The sequence below is a fragment of the Zalophus californianus genome, chromosome 1, assembly GCF_009762305.2.
Source record: "Zalophus californianus isolate mZalCal1 chromosome 1, mZalCal1.pri.v2, whole genome shotgun sequence".
Classification (NCBI taxonomy): Eukaryota; Metazoa; Chordata; class Mammalia; order Carnivora; family Otariidae; genus Zalophus; species Zalophus californianus.
The window spans coordinates 112,355,869-112,375,853 of NC_045595.1; the positions used below are offsets into that span (position 1 = coordinate 112,355,869).

Consider the following 19,985-nt stretch of genomic DNA (forward strand, 5'->3'; position numbering starts at 1 on the left):
AATGTAAGCTTCTGTTACTGCTGGGATTACTACTCCTTCCACCAGAACAGCTCATCTGGCCTTTTCAACAACCATTTAAATGAAAAATTAGCCTTTGTGACCTTCCTCACTGGAAAGGCATTCCAGGATATTGATGATCAGAACAAAGTGTCTGTAGAGTTGCAGACACTAAAGTAAAATACGTTTGCTTTATAACCCCATTTCTTCCACACAACTACTATTTTGGGGAGTTTGTGTTATTAGACACCATTAGGAAGCCGCAGGGCCTCCCATCTCGAATCACTGGAGGCTGGGAGGCCATGTGCCTGTGAAACACTGCTCCCCCATTCAACCTGCAGCCTTCAGTGAGTCAGGATGGACTCCAGTGTCTTGGCTTGTGATAAAACTCAGCTGGGCCTTTTGTACCTTCTCAAAGATGTGCATAGGCCTGTCCCCTCTTCCAGTCTTTCCCAGCCCTGCCACGCCACAGGTGATGCCACAAAAGGTGTGAGCTAAAGCCAGTATTACCTGGCTGAACTCAAAAAAAGGTTGCCAGCCTGAAACCATGTGGCCAGAAATTGAGAGGTTTTTATGTAACCTTCTTAGGCAACTTCCATGTCTTTACTACTATGACTAAATTAGCACTCTAGTACTATTACTAGTCTGTCATTTATTAAGTGCTTTTACTGTTTCCTTACCCTGTGCTAGCACACGTATCATCTCCTACATTTTCTTGGCTTGATCCTTCACAGGATTCTCTCTGCTGGATTCGCCATGTCAGAGGATTTCCCTGCCCATCCCATCTGAAATAGCTCCCTTTCTCCTTTCTAGCCCTCTACTGCTCTATTTTTCTTGATATTATATTATTTACATGTTTATTAGTTGTCTCTCCCATGAAAGTATAAGCTTCATGAGGAAAGAAACTTACTTGTTTCTAAACCCTTATATGTGGAACAACACCTGGTGCATTGAATGTTCTCAAATATTTGAAAGGAGGAAAGGAGAGAGAAAGGAAGGGGGGGGAGGAGAGAGAGTCATCCTCAGCTATTCTGTGATGTTTATTCCCATGCCACAGACAAGAACACTGAGGCCATTACAACTTGAACCACTTGCCCAAGGTCACACAGCTAGTAAATAGCAGAGACAGGGTTTAATCCCATAGTCTGAACCCAGAGCTATTAAAACTAACCACTTAAAGACCCTTAATTTTTTAAGTTACAAAAACTTCTTATAATTTGACATTCCCCCCCAAGAAGTTTGATTTTTTTTAATGGTTACTTTAATGTCCTTTCATTTTTAGTTGTTTTCAACAAAAGTTTATTGACTGCTTACTAAATAATAAAGCATACAACACTGAGTCCTGGAGTTGACACAAAAAGTGATGTCCTCTCTAGCTGGGGACATGAAGCTTTCACTAATGAGATTAGTATCAGTGCAAGGCAACAGATGCTAAGCGCCCAGTGAGTTACGGAAGAGGCCTCTTCCTCCCCAGTCGCGGGAGAAGGTGAAAGGGAAGACGGAGGAAAGGTGACAGCATTTTAGGTAAAAGGAGCTAAATGAGGTATTCAGTGTGTATTTTGTTTTTAATAAAGCCTAGCTTGGTACCTAGTTCACCGGTACTTATGAAGATGTTTCTCAGAAACTCTTCACTAGTACAGTCACATTAAAATTATTCCTATTACTTAATTTGATACAGAAAGCAGTTCAATATAAGATTAATCTGTCTTGGACCTTCTCCAAGGAGGGTTGTCATTGGAAGACTTCAGGAGCCTCATCGACATATACAACCTGGTCCTGTACTAACAGCTTCCAGAACAGCAACAGACCAGCCACATTCTACCTAAGAAGTTTTCTCATCTTTCAAGTCATTTGTGGATATCGGCTCTAGGAATTTGTGCCCCGGGATCTGGGTCTTATGAACAACCTTAAAATGTTGAGGTTAAATGAATTTCTAATATATGCTTTGCATGTTTTATGGAAAAAAGCTTACTTAACATGCACTGTTTCGAAGGAAAGCAACGGCTGCGTTTTGTTAAAATTTGCGTTCATGAGAAATCGTTACAATAACTTTAGAATTTCAAGTAAGCTTTGTGGCTTTTTCCAAGTAGGTTTTGTGTAGAGTAACTATCTTTGTTTGTTTATTGACCAAATCCGTTGTTTGCTTTTTTTTTTATTCTTGTAACAGCACTTGAAAATGTTTTACATTTCAAAGACTATTTTGCTTTCAGTATTGATATTTTACCATAAACAAATTTCATGGATGTTTCCATTCTTGACTAAAATTTGAGTCAACTTAAACTGAAAATAAGATATTCTTTTGTATTATTCATGTATTTATAGCAGTACTATTAGTATATAAATATTTTTTTACTGGAAGAATAGCATGAGTACCTCAATAACGATGAGGCCAACTGACCCAAACTCTTTGTAACATAAAATGCATTTTAACTTTAGGGAAATTCATAAAATATTAATATTCAGAAGGAGTCAGTTGAAGATGAGATTTTCATGTGTAAGATACCTTTCATGAAACCCATCTTGGCGGTTATCCCATGATTACATCTTGGGTAATAGTGCCACCTGCTGTTCTCAGCGTGGCATTGCTGCCAGTTTAGAGAGTGGTTTGTGTCTACAAATGGAATATAGATTAAAATTTTGCCTTTTCAAATAAAAGGTTTATATTGGACCTTAACATCTGTACTAACTAATCTTTGTGTATCATTTGATAATATTTCTTAAGTCTGTAACAGTTGTATCATGTAACATTTCAAATATAACTTGAAGTGGTTGGTGAGCCTAATTTGTATAATGTAACATCAACAGTAATGAGCAAAATGTTTAATTTTAATTTTTTATCACAAAAGGAACAAAATGATTTTCCACATGGTGAGTTAGTATTGATTGTTTTTAGTCTGTAGTGACTTTGCTTTCTGACTCCAGTATTTTTTGTTTTAATATGAAATATGTATCCCTTCTACTGAAATTGTACCAACTACTTATGAAAGTCATTTTATTTACCAATAATGTGTTTATCAGAAATGCTAATAGATATCTTTCCTTCGTGTTTACCATGTTAATGTTTAAAAACATCCTATAATTTTGATTCTTCCAGTAACGTTGTTCCTTGTCTTTATTTTTACCTCACGGCTGGTGAATACAAGATACTTTATATGCTAGGCATTCATGCCAAGCATATAAATGATGAGTAGTTTTCATTCACATTTTTCCTATTCTTAAAATTGGTAAAGAGTTTTTCAGTGACAAATTGGCATGTTAAACTTAAGAGCCTTAATTTAAAACAATTTACTGTATCTTATTGATGTGTTTAATTCTGCTTCCCAAAATGACAGGATTATATTCAAGACCTATATTTGTGGACGTTGATACTTGAATTTTGAGTATGAAGCCCTTTAAAACATGTTTTATGCCTGTTTTCAAACAGCATGAAGCTGAGCTATTTACAAGGCTAAAAATGTAAACCTCCCATGAATTTTTCAAATTTTAACTTAAATATCTCTCTCTTACTCTTTAATCTAAATATCGCTGGTAAAATGTTCCCACATTGAAAGGTAAAAGCTACGTTGGTTTATTTTCATATTGTAAGTCAGGCAAACTGGCTTTCTTATCTGCCCTGTCACTTTGTTAGTCCTGAAGTGATCTTTAAAGAAACACAAAGATAACGTTCTGGTTTTCTCTAATCTTTTTCCTTCCTCCCTTTATAATTTCTCCAATGCTATTTTGTTAAACATGCTGGCCCTTGGGCCAGCTCCTGTGATAATACTTTTATTTGTATTAGGAGCTGGTTGTATGTCCGTATTTGAAGCTGCAAACACTATAAGCTTTAGACATCAAGTACTATTCGTGAGCTCTCCTCCGATTTTTAATACTAATGGTGTGCTTTGTAAATCCAAATGAGAGAATATGTCAGAGAAAAAACCCAAGACTTCAAATAGTTGATACATATGAGACATCATCCTGAAGTCTGAAATACTATCTTTTGGTTGGGAATCAATGATGGTGAAATAATCATGAGACTAACTAAGACCTATACAAACAAGTGTATTTTCACGTTGACAAATTAAAGTTGGAATACATGGAATGGTATCCATTATGACTTTTGTCTGCCATATTAACGCTATTATACATATAAGTAATAAAAAATATCATCCACTGGTATAAGTGGAGTTAATAGTTAATAAATTAGCTAGGCAAAGAATCTTCTCATTTTATACGCTCAATTAGTACACTGCCTAATTAAAATCCACAGGAACTTTTATTCTAAAGCATCTGGAACTATTTGCTCATCCATGACACTCTAACAGTACTTGCTTTTATGTTGTAAAATATATTCTTCCTAAGTTGGGAGTGTTGGCTCTAGCAGCGATTACTTCCAAACATTCCATGCATTATTTTTCACATGAGAAAGGACTGGTTAGAGCTGTCAGGGACACATCTCCAGAAGACTATCTTTCCCCTAAATAAACTGGAGGTTGCAGAAGTCTTATATAATTACAATTTACAGTTGGCCAAAAGTTGAAACAAAGATTTTTCATAAATTGTTAATTTTTATTGAAATTATTAAACCAAATTTCTTTTCATACTCTTTATAACACTTAGCATTTTAAGCTTAGATCTGCTGGGATGTAAAAATCACTTTAATGCAAACAACTACCTTATTGTCAAACCACTCTTTATGGTTGTTTCTTAGAATGTAAATCTAGTTATTGTCTGTGAAGTCTAAAAATCCCAAAAATTTTTAGGTGCTTGTTGAATATACAGTGGCTCCTAATTTAGCTATGTATTCATAGCAGCTTAGAGCAAGAGTTTAAACAGTGAGTGTGTGAACCATAATGTTGCATTTTTCCTGCCCAGCTTAGCATGTGAAAAAAAAGAAACAAAAATATGAAACAATACATTTCTTAAAGCACTAATTGGAAAAGCAAAAGACTGAAAACAACTCAGATGACCACCAATAAGGCATTGGTGGAAAAAAGCTATCATAAAACCATAAAATAGATAACTATACAGCTGTAAAATAGAATGGGGAAGTCTCTATACTGGGGTAGGGTGATATTGAAGACATAATGTGTGGTATGTTAATTTTGTATAAGAAAGAAGAGAATATGTATACTTATATTTTCAGAAAGAAACAAAGGAAGGATAAAAACCAAAACTTAATAAAAATGGCTAACTATGGATTGGAGGAAGAACTGAAAGAATGGGATAGGAAAGGAAACCTAGACTCTTCTGAATGATGTTTTGTGTTTTGACTTTGGAATCATGTGTTTTATGCAACTAAAAAGCAAATATTAAAGACAAGAAACAACAAGTGTTGTCAAGGACATGGAGAAAAAGGAACCCTCGTGCACTCTTGGTGGGAAGGTAAATTGGTGCAGTCACTCTGGAAAAACAGTATGGCGGTTCCTCAAAAAATTAAAAGTAGAATTACCACATGGTCCAGTAATTCCACAATTTCACTACTAAGTATTTACCCAAAGAAAACAAAAACACAAATTCAAAAAGATATATGCACCCCTATGTCTATTGCAGCATTATTTACAGTAGCCAAGATATGGAAGCAACCTAAGTGTCCACTGATAGGTGAATGGGCAAAGAAGATGCGGTATGTGTACACACACACACACTGGAAAATTACTCAGCCATTTTAAAAAGGGATGCAATCTTGCCATTTGCAACAACATGGATGAACCTAGAGTCTATTATGCTAAGTGACATAAGTCAGACAGAAAAAGGAAAATACCATATGATTTCACTTATATGTGGAATCTAAAAAACAAAACTAGTGAATCACAAAAAGCAGAATCAGATCTACAAATACAGAGAATAAACTGACAGTTGCCAGAGGGGAGGAGGGTTGGGAGATGGGCAAAATGGGTGAAGGGGAGTGAGAGGTACAGGTTTCCAGTAATGGAATGAATAAGTCGTGGGAACAAAAGGTATAGTATAGGGAATATAGTCAATGGTATTATAATAGCATTTTATGGTGATGGTAGCTACGCTTGTGGTGAGCATGGCGTAACATATAGAATTGTTGAATCACTGTGTTGTACAACTGAAACTAATGTAACATTGTGTTTCAGCTGTATTCAAATAATATATATTAATCACAAGGACAACAGAACAAAAACCAAGATCTAAATCAGAAATGAATTGAAACAAATTAAACCTAGCTAGATATCTAGTTGGTAGCATAATCACATGGAGAATTATTTCAGGTAACTTTAGAGTATACTGTTTTGACATTTCATCAGTGGAATAATTCCTGAGATAAAAAGAACCATAAAGAAATTTTAAACTGTATTAATTCATCTTATTAATAGTGATATTAATCTTTTTATTTTGAAACTAATGCATACTCGACTCATTAAGAGAAACGAGTAAGTACTTTTGGTCATATCATTAAGATTTTTAAAATGAGAAAAGATAATACAAATATAAAATCAGAGACTTTAAAATTCCTCTAATCTTTAATTTGATTGATAGTATCAGCATGAACTCGTATTACTTTTTTTTTTCTTAAAATATGCATTTCCTACCCCACCCACTGAAAAAGCTGAGAAGCAGTGACAATCCAGGAACAGTGAACACCCCTGGTGCCCAAGTTACTGTTTTTAAACATCATTCCCCACTAAAAGCAGTCCGAGCCTTTTGGAGAAAGAGCTAATTTCAGGTCTTGGGCAGGAACTGTACAAGATGAGCCCAGAACTTCTTGTCACCCCTTAATTATAAGGGATCATATCAAAAGGATGCAGGACAAACTTCAGGAGGTCCCTACTACCCAAAGGCAGAATAATTTGAGCAACAAAATATGAAAATGATTACATGGGGTAAAATATGTTAAGTGTATAAATATTCAGGAACTCATAATGCTCACCTTTGGATCAAAATTGACAAGTAAAGAGAAAATTAAACATTTATTCTTCCTCTCCTGTACAGACTATTCTTTACAGTCAGCAAGGGAAGTTCTTCACAGCAGAGGAATCAAAGCTAATAAATGCAGGGAGAATAATAAAATTGGAAAATCACCATTTTGCAACATCTCATGAAATAATGGATCTAATCAACAAACATTAATGTCTGCCAAAAGCATTAAGTGAATGGTTGGTGAAGAACTTTATAATAGGGCCAGGCTGACATCACCTTGGACCCACTGATCAATCTTAACATCTTTAAAATTGGGAGAAGCATATCCCGATACTGTGTAATGGGAATTATGCATCATCACCTATGATGTATCCTTGACCAAAAGAAATTGAACCTGAATCTTATCCAGCCTCTAGACCTAACTATTGGTTTACACAAAATATGAGGAATAGAGGAACATATTAAATGACATCATAAGAATAAAATCAGCCAGATCTAGAATGTAGATTTTCAAGTGTAAATGATCCATTCTCTTCAATAAAAAAATAGCAATGAAAGGGAGGGCCTGAAGACTGTCAGTGATTAAAAGGGATTTAAGATACTTGTCAACCAAGTCTAATGTGTGGACCTTGTTTGGATCCTGTTTCAAACAAACTACCTGTAAAAAGAAATTTTTTTTTGGATAATCAGTGAAAATTAAACATGGACTCTATAAGATGGTATTAAGGCATTGTTGATAATATTGTTGGATGTGAAGATGGTAGTATAGTTATATTACTATTTGTTTTTTTTAAGTCCTTATCTGAAATGCCTACTAAATACTTAGGGGTGATATGGCACGATGTCTGGGAGGTACTTTTGAGTACTCCAGATCTACCTAAAAAAATGAAATGAGGATCAATAAATAAGTAACAGAGTTCATGACTATAGAAGCTAGGTGATGGGTGCAGGTGGATTCATTGTGCTGTTAATTCCTTTTATATGTATTTCCATAATAAGGTTTTTTTTTTTAATTTTTAAAGCCCTCCCATGAGATTAGCCCAGATTAGATTGGATCATTATAGCAGTACCTTCTCAGCCATGTTTATTAGGTTTTAGGTGAGAGACTTGGTGTGTAGGAATGTGTATTTGTGGATCTCAAGGGGAAAATAGTTTTTTTATTAGAGCTTAACTATAACATCTTTTCATCCAGTTAAATTCCAGAAGTCATAAAATTACTTCATAGAAAGAAAGAACCTTGCTTAGGATACTGTTGTTAACAAGCTTACACACCAAAATACACTGACATTATACCCTTTTTTTTTTTTTTAGACCAAGCCACCCTGGTTGAACAAGTAAAAAGAGTAAAAGAAATTGAAGCCATTGAAAGTGATTCTTTTGTTCAGCAGACATTCAGATCAAGTAAAGAAGTCAAAAAGGTAAGTTTTCATCCAGACATTATGAATAAGCCTTTAGAATCCCACTGAGGAAATGCTTTATTAATGGATTTTACTTAAATGTAAGTGCTTCTTCTAACAGGTAGATGAAGTAGGGTGAGCGAGTGTCAGTGTGTTATTGAGAGAGAGAGAATGAATCAGTGAGAAGCAGTTCAAGTTTAACTTGTAAAAATATATCTGATGCCATTTTTTATTTTAAAATTCACTGAGAAGACAAAGTAAAATGTCAACAGTTCTAAAGCAGTAATATGCATTTCATGAACACACAGTTTTCTTTTCAAGTGTCTACATCTACTTTCTGAATTGACACTGCTAGAGAAAAGTTAGAAGAGATCTTTAACAACCCGATTATTACCCAAATAGTAACATGTGTGCACTCTTTGCCCAGATTGGTATCACTTATTAAACTCCAGTAAAAGGAGTTTTGATTGGCATTTTATTTCTGTTGAATATTGCATGTATTCTTTCAATTATTATCAGGACCACCTTTAGGAATCTGTTCCTTTAGTCAGAAAAGGCATTCTACTGTGAGATACATGTATTCTTTAATAACATACATGTAATAAAGACATAGTATTGTTACCACCTATTCAAAAATATTCTACAGCCGTAAATATATTAACGACTGTATAGCATCCTGCTGACAAATTTATCATAATTCATTTATTTTTTTCCTCTGACACTAGATAATTTAAGTAGTTGTAAGCTTGAAGGTATTAATACATGTTTGTAAATATCCATTATTGTCCCCATAAGATCAATTTTTCAAGATGGAGTTACTTGCTTAAGGTTAATATTATTTATTTCTACACATGTTCCCAAAGTCATCCTCCACTAACGTCCCAGTCCAGATTTTGCCCACAAGTCCAAGGAGAGGTCTGCCTCTCACACCCTGGTTAACACCAAGTCCTTTTTCACATTTACTTACCTGATAGGTAGTCAGGCAAAAATTGACCTTTTGTCTTCCTATTAGCATTTCTTTTGTTGCTTGTGATATGAACGTCTTTTCAGTTACCATATACTTTTTAAATCTTCCTGGAGAAGTGACTTGAGCGTGTGCTGGTGCTTAGGTGCACAGCACCAGCCATCCCTGGTTAACCCATGGTCCCTGCCTTCATTTGCTGATTTCATTTGAACTTTTTGTAAAAGTTAGCCACCACAACTCCTAAAAAATGGTGGAACTGTAAAATGGACATCCATAAGTATAGTTGCTCATTTTATTTACTATCTTACTCTTGAATATCTTACATATTAAAAGGTCATTCATATGTCCTAAAACAATGGTAATTTACTTTTAAATTTACTTTCCTAATATTTGTTTTCTGAGGTTCACCCTGACTTCCCAGCTCTTACTGGACTCAAGATAAACAGCATTTTCTTTCTGTGGAAATACTTATTCCTCTCTAGTAAATACACCAGGTTTTCCTCTACATACCTTTTTCCCTTTTGATACTAATTATTAATAATAAACTTATTTTTGGGCGCCTGGGTGGCTCAGTCGGTTAAGCGTTCTGCCTTCTGCTCAGGTCATGGTCCCAGGGTCCTGGGATCGAGCCCTGCCTTGGGCTCCCTGCTCAGTGGGGAGTCAACTTCTCCCTCTGCCCTTCCCCCCCAGCTCATGATCTCTTTCTCTCAAATAAATAAAATCCTTTAAAAAAATTTAAAAATAATAATAATAATAATAAACTTATTTTTAATTCCATTGTTTTTCCTTCAAAATACTGGCAGCTCCTCCAATAACTAGCAAAACCAGCAATGAGCAAGGAAATTGATCAGAAGCGTACCTGATAAAGAGGAAAGAGGATGGGGCTTTGGACTCAAAGAGATCTGAGTTTGAATCTTAACTCTCACACTTCCTGCCGTGATTTATGGTCTTTAGCAAGCTTCTCAACTTCTTCATCCCTCAGTTTCCATATCCATAAAATAGAACCAATAATACCTACTTTTGGAGTTGTTGAGGAGTAAATATAATGAGTATCAAATATCTAACATGGTTCTTGATCCCATAAATGCTTATTTTTAAATAACATACTCTAGCACCTAAATTATTCTATATCTAAGTACATTCTGTAAACTAAGCATAGTGCTTAAAAACTTCTACCGTAGGTGCTCAGTCTGTCTTTTTTCTTTTTTTTTTTTTTTTTTAGATTTATTTATTTGACAGAGAGAGACACAGCGAGAGAGGAAACACAAGCAGGGGAGTGGGAGAGGGAGAAGCAGGCTTCCCGCTGAGCAGGGAGCCTGATGCGGGGCTCGATCCCAGGACCCTGGGATCATGACCTGAGCCGAAGGCAAACGCTTAACGACTGAGCCACCCAGGCGCCCCAGTGCTGAGTCTGTCTTAAGTATCAACACCTTACCCCATTTACATTTTTTTAATATTCCCCAAGTTTCCATGCTCACCAGTAAGGGAGACCTCTTGCTGAGAAAACAGAAAATCTTTAGATCTGGTTTTACCTTTAAAGTCTTTTGAAAGGTATAAATGTAAAATATCTGTATATTTCAATTCCAGAATTAGTAATGTTTTCACCTCATTGTATCCCCTAGAAAAGTTTTGAAAGATTATTTCCCCTTAACCTCTGAAGGTTATCAATCTTAAGCTAATGGACTAAATCCAAGAGAAAAAAGTCTTCTTCCTAAATCTCTAACAAAAGCCTGTGTAGTTAAATGGCTTTCCGTGGGACCAATATAAAGGAATTTCACCTATATCTCTGATCAAAGGGACCATCATTATTCATTATTTTAATAACTAGTTCCCGTTGTTTTAGTGTTCAGTGCTGAGTTGGAATGTTCACTCACCTTCAGTATGGCTTTTCTTGCACTTCTAATTCAGATGCCACCATCAGGGATAGAGAGGATTAAGTTGAAATAGGGGCCTCTAGGGGCACCTGGGGGGCTCGGTTGGTTAAGCATCTGACTCTTGATTTCAGTTCAGGTCGTGATCTCAGGGTTGTGAGATTGAGCCCCATGTGAGGCTCTGCACTCAGTGGGGAGTCTGCTTGAGATTGTCTCTCTCCCTTTCCCTCTGCCCCTCCCCCCAACACATGCTCTCCCTCTCTCTAAAATAAATAAATAAATCTTTTTTTAAAAAAGGATGAAATAGGGGCCTCTCAATTTCATAAGGAATGTTCATGAATCTGTGTAAGAAAAACCCATCTACTGTTTCAGCTGTCTTTTAAAAGAGGTGGCCCTTAACAATAATTTACACAAAGAAATAAAATCAATTCTGGAAGGCCTTGAGCTGGCTAGTTCTAGATTGAATGAGTATGAGGGAGAAGCAAAAGCAACCTAGAAATATTAATCCAGCACTGTGAGTTGAGCCACTTAAAAATGTATGTAATTAAAATATTTTACCAACATTTTTATTTCTTTCCTCTAAAATTAAAACCAAATAACAATAAATCTTAGGTTTAGCAGTTGGGAAGCAGTGGTCAAAAGCATGAGATGTAGGGTCAGACAGATGCAGGGTCAGGTCTGATTCTGCCATTTACTGGCTATGTGTCCTTAAACCACATGATAACCCCATGGCTCTCGTATCTTAAAGGGGAGGTAATACCCCTGGCAGAAGTTTTTATAAGGATGAGCAAGATACTTTACATAAAATAGTTAGCCAAGCACCTGACACTCAGGAAATAAAAGCTGTTATTATTCTTCCTCTTCCTGAATGCTGAGGGCTGCATTTGTCTCTGGCTTCCTTAAAAGGAATTGGAGATGCAAGGATTCTCATTTTGGTTGGGTCACAGCTTGTTTTATGTAATTTTTTATGGTTTATAGATCCTACAATTCTCACTGGAGGCTTGGTGGCCTATTGTATTCCTAAGCAAATAATTAAAAACTTACTTTACAGCTTTATATAGTAGCTTACTGGTTTAGTGTGCAGACATCAGCTTTGGGCCAATTTGTTTCAACCCAGCATTTGGAAACATTAAAGCACAAGCAAATGATGTAAAACAATGTTGTAACATAGCCCCATTTTGATTTTTATATTTAAATAACTTAAAGTGACTAAAATAATAATGGCTACCATTAATACTAGACATTTAGCGTATGTAAGTTATCTAAAATCCCAGTAACCTTTATTTAAAACTAAGCAAGCTAAGGCTCAGCAAATTTTATTACCCATGGTCAAAGTGCTAATAAATGGCAAGAAAGAGCTTCCACACAAAATTTATTCAACTCCGGAGCCCTTGTTTGTTTTTACTCATCCAGTGTCTCTCATAATTGTGAACTCAGTGCACGTTCCCTATTGAAGTATAAAGAAAGCATTCACTAACGGGGGAGTAAGCTAAAAAAAAGAAGAAGAAGATGGCATTTACGTTGGTGAATGTACAACAGTCTAAAGTATTAGCCATCTAACACTGGACTTGTATTAGTCACTGCATTTCAAAATGATCAGAAAAGCAGGGATGGGCCAACAGTGAATAAATTTACACTCAACTGTAATATAAAGCAGAGGGCCAATTTATTAGTTTAGAAAACGGTATCCTTTTCCAGTTTCCAAAATGTCTGTGTCTGCAATATAAGGTAGCGATTCAGGATGCCCAAGAAGCTGAATTATTTATCAGGAGATTACTTAGCAAAGGGAGGTAAATTATCTTGAGGACCATTTCATCCAGATCATGGGGAGATAGGGGCTATCCCTGATGCACACCAAAGACTAATTCTCTTGAGGACTAAATTACTCATGACCCAGGTTTCAACGTCTTTCTCTTCTGGACAGTTCTACACACACTGGCATACATTTTGTGTTTCTGAAAAAGGCTTCTCTATACTAACCACCCCTTCAGTTGATAGAGTCTTTCTTCAGCTGTGTGAATTCCACTAATTAAGCTAAGGAGCTGTTACCAGAAAGTGGCTATTACCAGTAACATGCTAGACATTGTGTCTCTGTCAACACATATCAATTTAACAGGTTAACTCTCTGCAATCATCTCTCTCTTGTGTGAGTAGATAATTGATAGTTCCTGCTATATCATCTTCAGGAACCAAGATGCAGTTTGTTTCCAGACTTCTGTCCCAAGTAAGCTTATTGCCAGTTATTCAACCCTAAAATTGTTGTAGCTGGCAGATATCCACCTATGTTCAGAAAGAGGATAAATAACCCTAAGCAGCAGGGTCTAACTTACTCTTTTACTTGGAAGTACATTTTAAAACAAGTTTTCCAAACTGAACCACCAGGTGGCAGTGCTACTCAAAGCCAGATACTTGATAGTGACCATGTTGTGGGTTTTTTTATAGTCAAAATTTCTCCAACAGTTTTCCTCACTTAAATAAAGAAGCAATTTATGATTCCTGTCATATATTTTTTAATTATCCATTTAAATAATAACTTCCATGCTCTGATCCTAATCTCTGAAAACTTTACCTGAAATATACATAAGTACTTTTCCAAGAAAATGTTAATGTACTGTATGTATAAACAGAACGAGACCAGGTCATTTTTATAATAGAATGTTATCTCTGCCTCCTGAATATGTGCGATCCACATCTTTGGCAACTAGAATAACAACACTCCACAGTTCTTCGATACTGCCAGTCTCCTAGCTGCGCCCTATGAGGCACGGCTCAGACAGGCGGAATGACGTGCTCATCTGTTCTCTGCATGCAGCATAGACCACCAAAAAATGATGTCTGAGCCTCATTAGACTGACATACTTCCCACCTTCCCCTGTGTGGAATGTTGGGCTTTACTGATCTACGTCCTCCGTTTTATAAAGGGTCAGTATAATATCACACAGGGCTGTAGGCCTTCTAGGCCTAGCATGTTGGAAACATAGAAAGGTTTGACGCCTGGGGGTGGAGGTGGGCGGAGTATTGGCTTCAAAATACAAGAAGAAAACTGCCAGATTTAACAGTTATTTCTTTAAGTATCTCTGTGTCCCTTGTTACAATGTGTGATTATATCTTTATTTTGGTATCTATTTGTAAGTTATCTGTCAGTTCCATTAGCAAAATGTAATCTCCACTTGGTACCGGGAACATACCTATTCTACTCTCCCTTGTGTACCCAGTGCTTAGCAGTTAGTAGCACTCAATAAATACTGAAGATGGATATCCAGTTCTAAGATAAATCATTCCAAGAAAGGATTAACTAATTTGTGTAGATTTCATTTTCTAGATGTTTTTCCCAGTGACATCTGTTTTACCCTTCACTCAGAGAAGTAGATGTTCAGAAGTAGCTACATTAAAAGAAAATGGAGGTTCAAAAAGTACACATACAGAACCAGTAGCTGTAGAAAAAGGGCCAAATGGTGGAATTAATCTCCCAGTCATCTTGGGTTTTTTTATTTTAATTTCCGATTTCAGCTTCTCATCTAGTCCATTTCATGTTACCCCTGCAGCCTTGCTGCTGATTAGCCACCTCCCTGGCCTTTTGCTTTCCCAGACAGGGAAGTATGGGAATTAACCCAAGAGAGCACAGTACGACTGGCTTCTTCCAGGCAGCAGCAACGATTTATCAGTCCTCATGTCCGCAGCCCTGAGCCCAGTGCCTGGCGCTTAGTATTCCGTGATGGAATATTATCATTCAGCAATAAAATGGAATGACATACTGATACATGCTTCAGCCTTTCATGGAAGAACCTTGAAAGCATGCTCAATGAAAGAAGCCAGTCACAGAAAACAAAACAAACCCACAACAAGAAACTACATAATGTATGATCTTTTGTATGAAGTGTCCAGAATAAGCAAATCCACAGTGACAAAATAGATGAGTGGTTGCATAGGGATGGGGAGGCTGGGAGAAATGGGGAGCAGTGACTGCTAATGGGTATGGGGTTTTGTGGGAGGAGGATGAAAATGTTCTGAGGTTGCTTGTGGTGTTGGTCGCAAAACTCTGTGGATATGCTAAAAGCTATATGAATTGTGATATGTGAATTATATTTCATTGAGGCTGTTATTTAAAAAGCAAAAACAGGGCGCCTGGGTGGCTCAGTCAGTTAAGTGTCTGCCTTCAGCTCAGGTCGTGATCCTGGGGTCCTGGGATCGAGCCCTACATCGGGCTCCCTGTTCAGCGGGGAGTCTGCTTCTCCCTCTCCCTCTACCCCTCTCCCCTGCTTGTGCTCTCTCTCTCATACTCTCGCTCTCTCTCAAATAAATATTTAAAAATAATAATAATAAAAATAAATAAAAGCAAAAACAAAATAACCTTTGAATTTGCTTTTCATCTCTAAAGAGACCAAATGAATGCTGGAGATTTGTTGCTTGTTTTGACTAATAGAAGTTAGATTTATGAAATGTTTTTCTATAGTATAGACACCTAAGTCCCAATTTCTCAAGAAAAATATGCTGATCATAAAAAAAAATCAACATTTTCTCCATGTTTTTGTATTTTTTTGCTTATTTTCAGAATTGTTTCTTACTCAATCACCCAGGGTCCTTTTATGATTAATATTATCTCAAAGGAGACTAAATGAACAATTACTGTTCCAAATAAAAAATATTGTTAAGGCAGAATTTTAGTTGTGTATTGTGATCTAATTAATAAAACATTTATGTATCATGTTTCAGTCTGTGGAGCCTGGTGAGGTGAAGCACGCAGCTGCGACATCAGGACCAGCAACAGTAGTTCCTGACCCTCCCAGTAGTGAAAAAGAAATAGACCCCAGCAGCATCCCCACTGCCATCAAGTACCAAGATGACAACTCTCTGGCCCATCCGAATGTAAGATCCTTAGATCTGAAGAATGTCCACTGAAGTCTAGTTGACTGAAATGAATTCGAACTATTGTCATTTTGTGCTGGTGACAAAAAGACTGTTGGAGGAAATGGATTCATATATTACTATTTGCTAGAAATAAGCAGCTGACCCCCGTCCCTTAGAGCAGTGACATGGATTTGAATCTGGTATGATCCAAATCGTGTTGTCTGACTTCTAGAAGTAGTCTTCCTATGCTTAACAAAAATAGGCAAAAAGAAGAGTTTGGTTGGTTGGTTTTTTTTAAATCTGGCACTAAAAGATCTAAATCTGCCTCAGCTCTCATTGGTTCATTGAACTGAGCCTGTCATGGACATCGTATTTTGCTATCTACTCTGAAGTCGTGTCATTCCACTGTGTCTCTGAGAAAAAGTGTAGGAAATAAACTTCACAAAACACGGCGTAAGATTGTTAACAAAAAATGTTGCTATTACTCTTTTTCTCCAAGACTTTCTGAACATTATTAATTCCAAATAGATTATCTTCAGTTGAGAAGTCGCCAAAAGTTAACAGTATCCAAATCTTGTGCTAAAAGATGTATTCTGTAAAGATAATTTATGTTACATAAGGTCAAATCCAAGTTATTGGCAAACAATAACATTTTTCTTTTTTCTTTTTCTTATTTCAGTTATTTATTGAGAAAGCTGATGCTGAGGAAAAGTGGTTCAAGAGATTAATTGCTCTCCGACAAGAAAGGTTAATGGGCAGTCCTGTGGCCTAAGTAATATATTTATGGTTGAATTAATAGTAACATTGGAAATTTAGGTTTTTAAATCCCAATATTAACTTTTTACTCTTAAAAAGCAGTTAGCTGATTATGTGAAAAGGTAATATTTCATTCATTTCTCATGTAGGCTTGAATATTTGTTGATTTGAACTTAATCAAACATTGTGAATATTAAAACTAGTGTAAAATTTAACAATGCATGAAAATATCATATTGTTAATAAAGTTAATCCTAAAAATATCAGTGGTAAAATAAATGGTACACAGTAGTGTTTGAGTAAAATTGGAAAAATACCAAGTCGTGACAATTTTGATTAATCATGCATATGTAAGAATCAGACTATATGCTATCCATGTGAGATTTCATCTTCCATGTATTATGAAACCATTTTTGAATTTTATTTCAGCTTATTGTAAAAATTTAGGCAGAATAAAAAGCACTGTAAACAATCTAAGTAGAATGAGCATGTTAATCCTAGAGGAAAAAAATATTTTTTGAAAAACATTTCTTGAAAATTAAATAAATTGATGATTTATTGCTTAGAGATCAGCATTTACTAAGTGTTCCTTTTAAAAATGTTAGCAGATTCCAGCTCATTCCTCTAGAAACCATATGTTCATGGTAGACCTCATCAGTTGACCAAATACCCGTGATGGAGAAATCATTTCTGAGAAAGCTGGTAAGAGCTCTCACTTCAATCTTACTTACCCAACTGCTATTCCCTACAGAGGAAGCCAGCTAATTGTAATTTTGATAAAGCTATCTGTCATTGTAGAATACCTTTCTCTAGTAGCTGAATGAAAATCAAGTATGCATTCCATACTAAACATGCCAGAGATAAAGATTTCTAGGCCTTGCCTTACAAAACTAGTTTTCAGCAGCTGATGTGAATATTTCCCTTCTCTTTTGTTCTGTTGTCTGGTCTCACTCTAATTTGGTCTCTATGAAGACTGTGCCTTGGAATACAAGATAAACCTGAAAAGTTTTTAGGAGAAGATTACCAATATATAGGACACCTTAAAGCCATCTTTGCTATATTTCTGGAACTACTAAAATTCTAATTCCTGTTAAAATTTTTTTAAAAATAGGGGCGCTTGGCTCAGTCAGTTAAGCATCTGCCTTCAGCTCAGGTCATGATCCCGGGGTCCTGGGATCGAGCCCCACATTGGGCCCCTTGCTCAGTGGGGAATCTGCTTCTCCCTCTCCTGCTCCCCCTGCTTATGTTCTCCCTCTCTCTCTGTCAAATAAATAAGTAAAATCTTTTAAAAAAATAAATAAAAATTTTTAAAATATAAAGATTCCAGTTGCAAAAGGTATGGAAAATAGACTGATGACAAAATACTTGTTTTCATATAAACATGGTTCACATTCTAAATAGGTGCTAGTCGTCTTTTCTTTTCTTATCTTATCTTTTCTCTTCTTTTTTAGGTGTAAGTAAAAGTGCCCAGCATAAACTCAGGTTTATGTGATCCTTAATATAGATACACACATTTTTGGTGACTAAAAAAGGGAAATAATTTGTATTTCATTCTTTGCATAACTTGTAAACAGTAAAAGGACTCTCACTCTTTTGGAACGTATATTTTACAAGAATATGGGTTGTCATTTGGGCCACTAGTTATTCTCCAGAGAACCTGGAGTAGGCATTTTTTTCCAGTATGCCTGATGCTCCTTACCTATAACTAGTGAAAATATTGTGATCTATGTTAATTATATTTAACACCCGTGTTCCTTTGTGGCAAGTAGCCCAAATACAGAAGTTTAAATTACAGTTGATTTGTATTTTAAAGCTGAATTTTTCACAGAGATGGAGAATCAAGTTATTTTTTTAATTAACTAAACTTTAGTCCCTGCAGGAACTCAATAACTATTCCCCTCCTTCCTGATTTCCAGTATGATTCATTTTAATGTATTATTAACTTCATTTGCCTACATTCCTGTTGAAGACTACAATATTACCACACAAGCCAAATCAAATTTAATGAGGAAAGACTTCAGAGAATACTATCAAATATATCACCATACTCAAGCTAGGTGATGCCTGCTGGCCTTCTTTAATATCCTAATATAATGAGTCTGTAAAACACAACAATCCCTTTAATGTCACTTGACTAATGATAACAACTTGGATTTACATGAGACCTTGGTGTTTATTGAAATGTTGACTTCATACAAAATAATGAGTGCTCGTAATATAAGTTGGGTTTTCATTTCTGACTACATTCTTAGGGAAAATGGAATAAGAACATTAAGTCATTCAACCTTCACTTCAGCATCCTCACCTATAAAATGAAGATGCTAAGAGTGTACCTGCCTTCTTTGATTTTTCAGCAAAATAACATAAAAGAATGCCCTTCATAGAAAAAGTATTCTGTTTATGCCAAGATAACATTTTAGCATGCTAGCCATCTTAATGAAATATGGAACAAATAGTTGCACGGGTAATGGTTTGAAAAGCTGCACCCCAACATCAGTGTACTCGTTATGTATGCTCTTGAAATGCCACGGTCAGTGGATTCCATCCCAGCTTTGTCCCCAGCTTCCCCTGATCTCCCTCCCTGCCAGGAACACAGGAAACCCTATTTTCTCTGCAGTTAATGACCTATACCTTCTACTTACTTAAAGGATCTCAGGTCTTCTTCAGTCAAATTTACCTACTTATTCATTAATCTTTTTTTTTTTTTTTTGAAAGACTGGGCTGGGCACCATAAGTGCAGTTGGGTATACACAGGTGAATCTAGTGGGGATCCTGCCTCCCAGAGGCTTAGTTATAAAGCCCAGACATGTATATAACATAAGAAATACAATACTTAGTGGCAGAGGAGAGGACATCGTTGCAGTGAAAGAGAAATTACTCCGGGTTAGAAAATTATGGAAGACTTCATGGAAGAAATCACAACTGATGAAGACTTGAAGGATAAGATGGCTCCTGGAGCCACAAAGACTCACAGCCATCCTCCTCCATTTTCCTAATAGTTGCCCTAGAAGGTTGGGAACTATCGCAGTTCTAATCCAGAGAAGAATCCCTCTTGTGAAAGACCCAAGTGGCCCTGCCTCTCAATCTTATGAAAAGTTTGGGCAAAATTTGAGGTTCCTGGTTACCCTTTGGCTTTCTCTGACCATTTCTTCCTTTTGGCGGAGAATTGGATGAATAAGCCAAGCCTTCATTTGGCCACAGGCATCAACAGTCTTGTATCACCGTGAAGTTGACGTGAGCTGAGACGTGCAAAGGTAACTCAAAGGAGACTCTCAGGACCTCTGAG

General features: G+C 36.3%; 1 protein-coding gene across 1 annotated transcript; it reads left to right on the forward strand.

Annotated features, from left to right (window-relative positions):
- The first annotated feature begins 354 nt into the window (after positions 1–354).
- Positions 355–17,833, forward strand: LOC113915968 (serine/Arginine-related protein 53-like). Its single transcript, XM_027581852.2, has 4 exons — positions 355–484; positions 8,176–8,282; positions 15,810–15,962; positions 16,624–17,833. The coding sequence occupies exons 1-4, from the start codon at positions 355–357 to the stop codon at positions 16,714–16,716; spliced, it is 483 nt and encodes a 160-aa protein (XP_027437653.1). The 3' UTR covers positions 16,717–17,833.
- The last annotated feature ends 2,152 nt before the right edge of the window (positions 17,834–19,985 follow it).

Coding starts and splice junctions, on each gene's coding strand:
- LOC113915968 (XM_027581852.2), top strand. CDS start 355: ATGGACTCCAGTGTCTTGGCTTGTGATAAAACTCAGCTGGGCCTTTTG. Junction 8,283..15,809: donor CAAGTAAAGAAGTCAAAAAG/GTAAGTTTTCAT, acceptor ATCATGTTTCAG/TCTGTGGAGCCTGGTGAGGT. Junction 15,963..16,623: donor ACTCTCTGGCCCATCCGAAT/GTAAGATCCTTA, acceptor TTCTTATTTCAG/TTATTTATTGAGAAAGCTGA.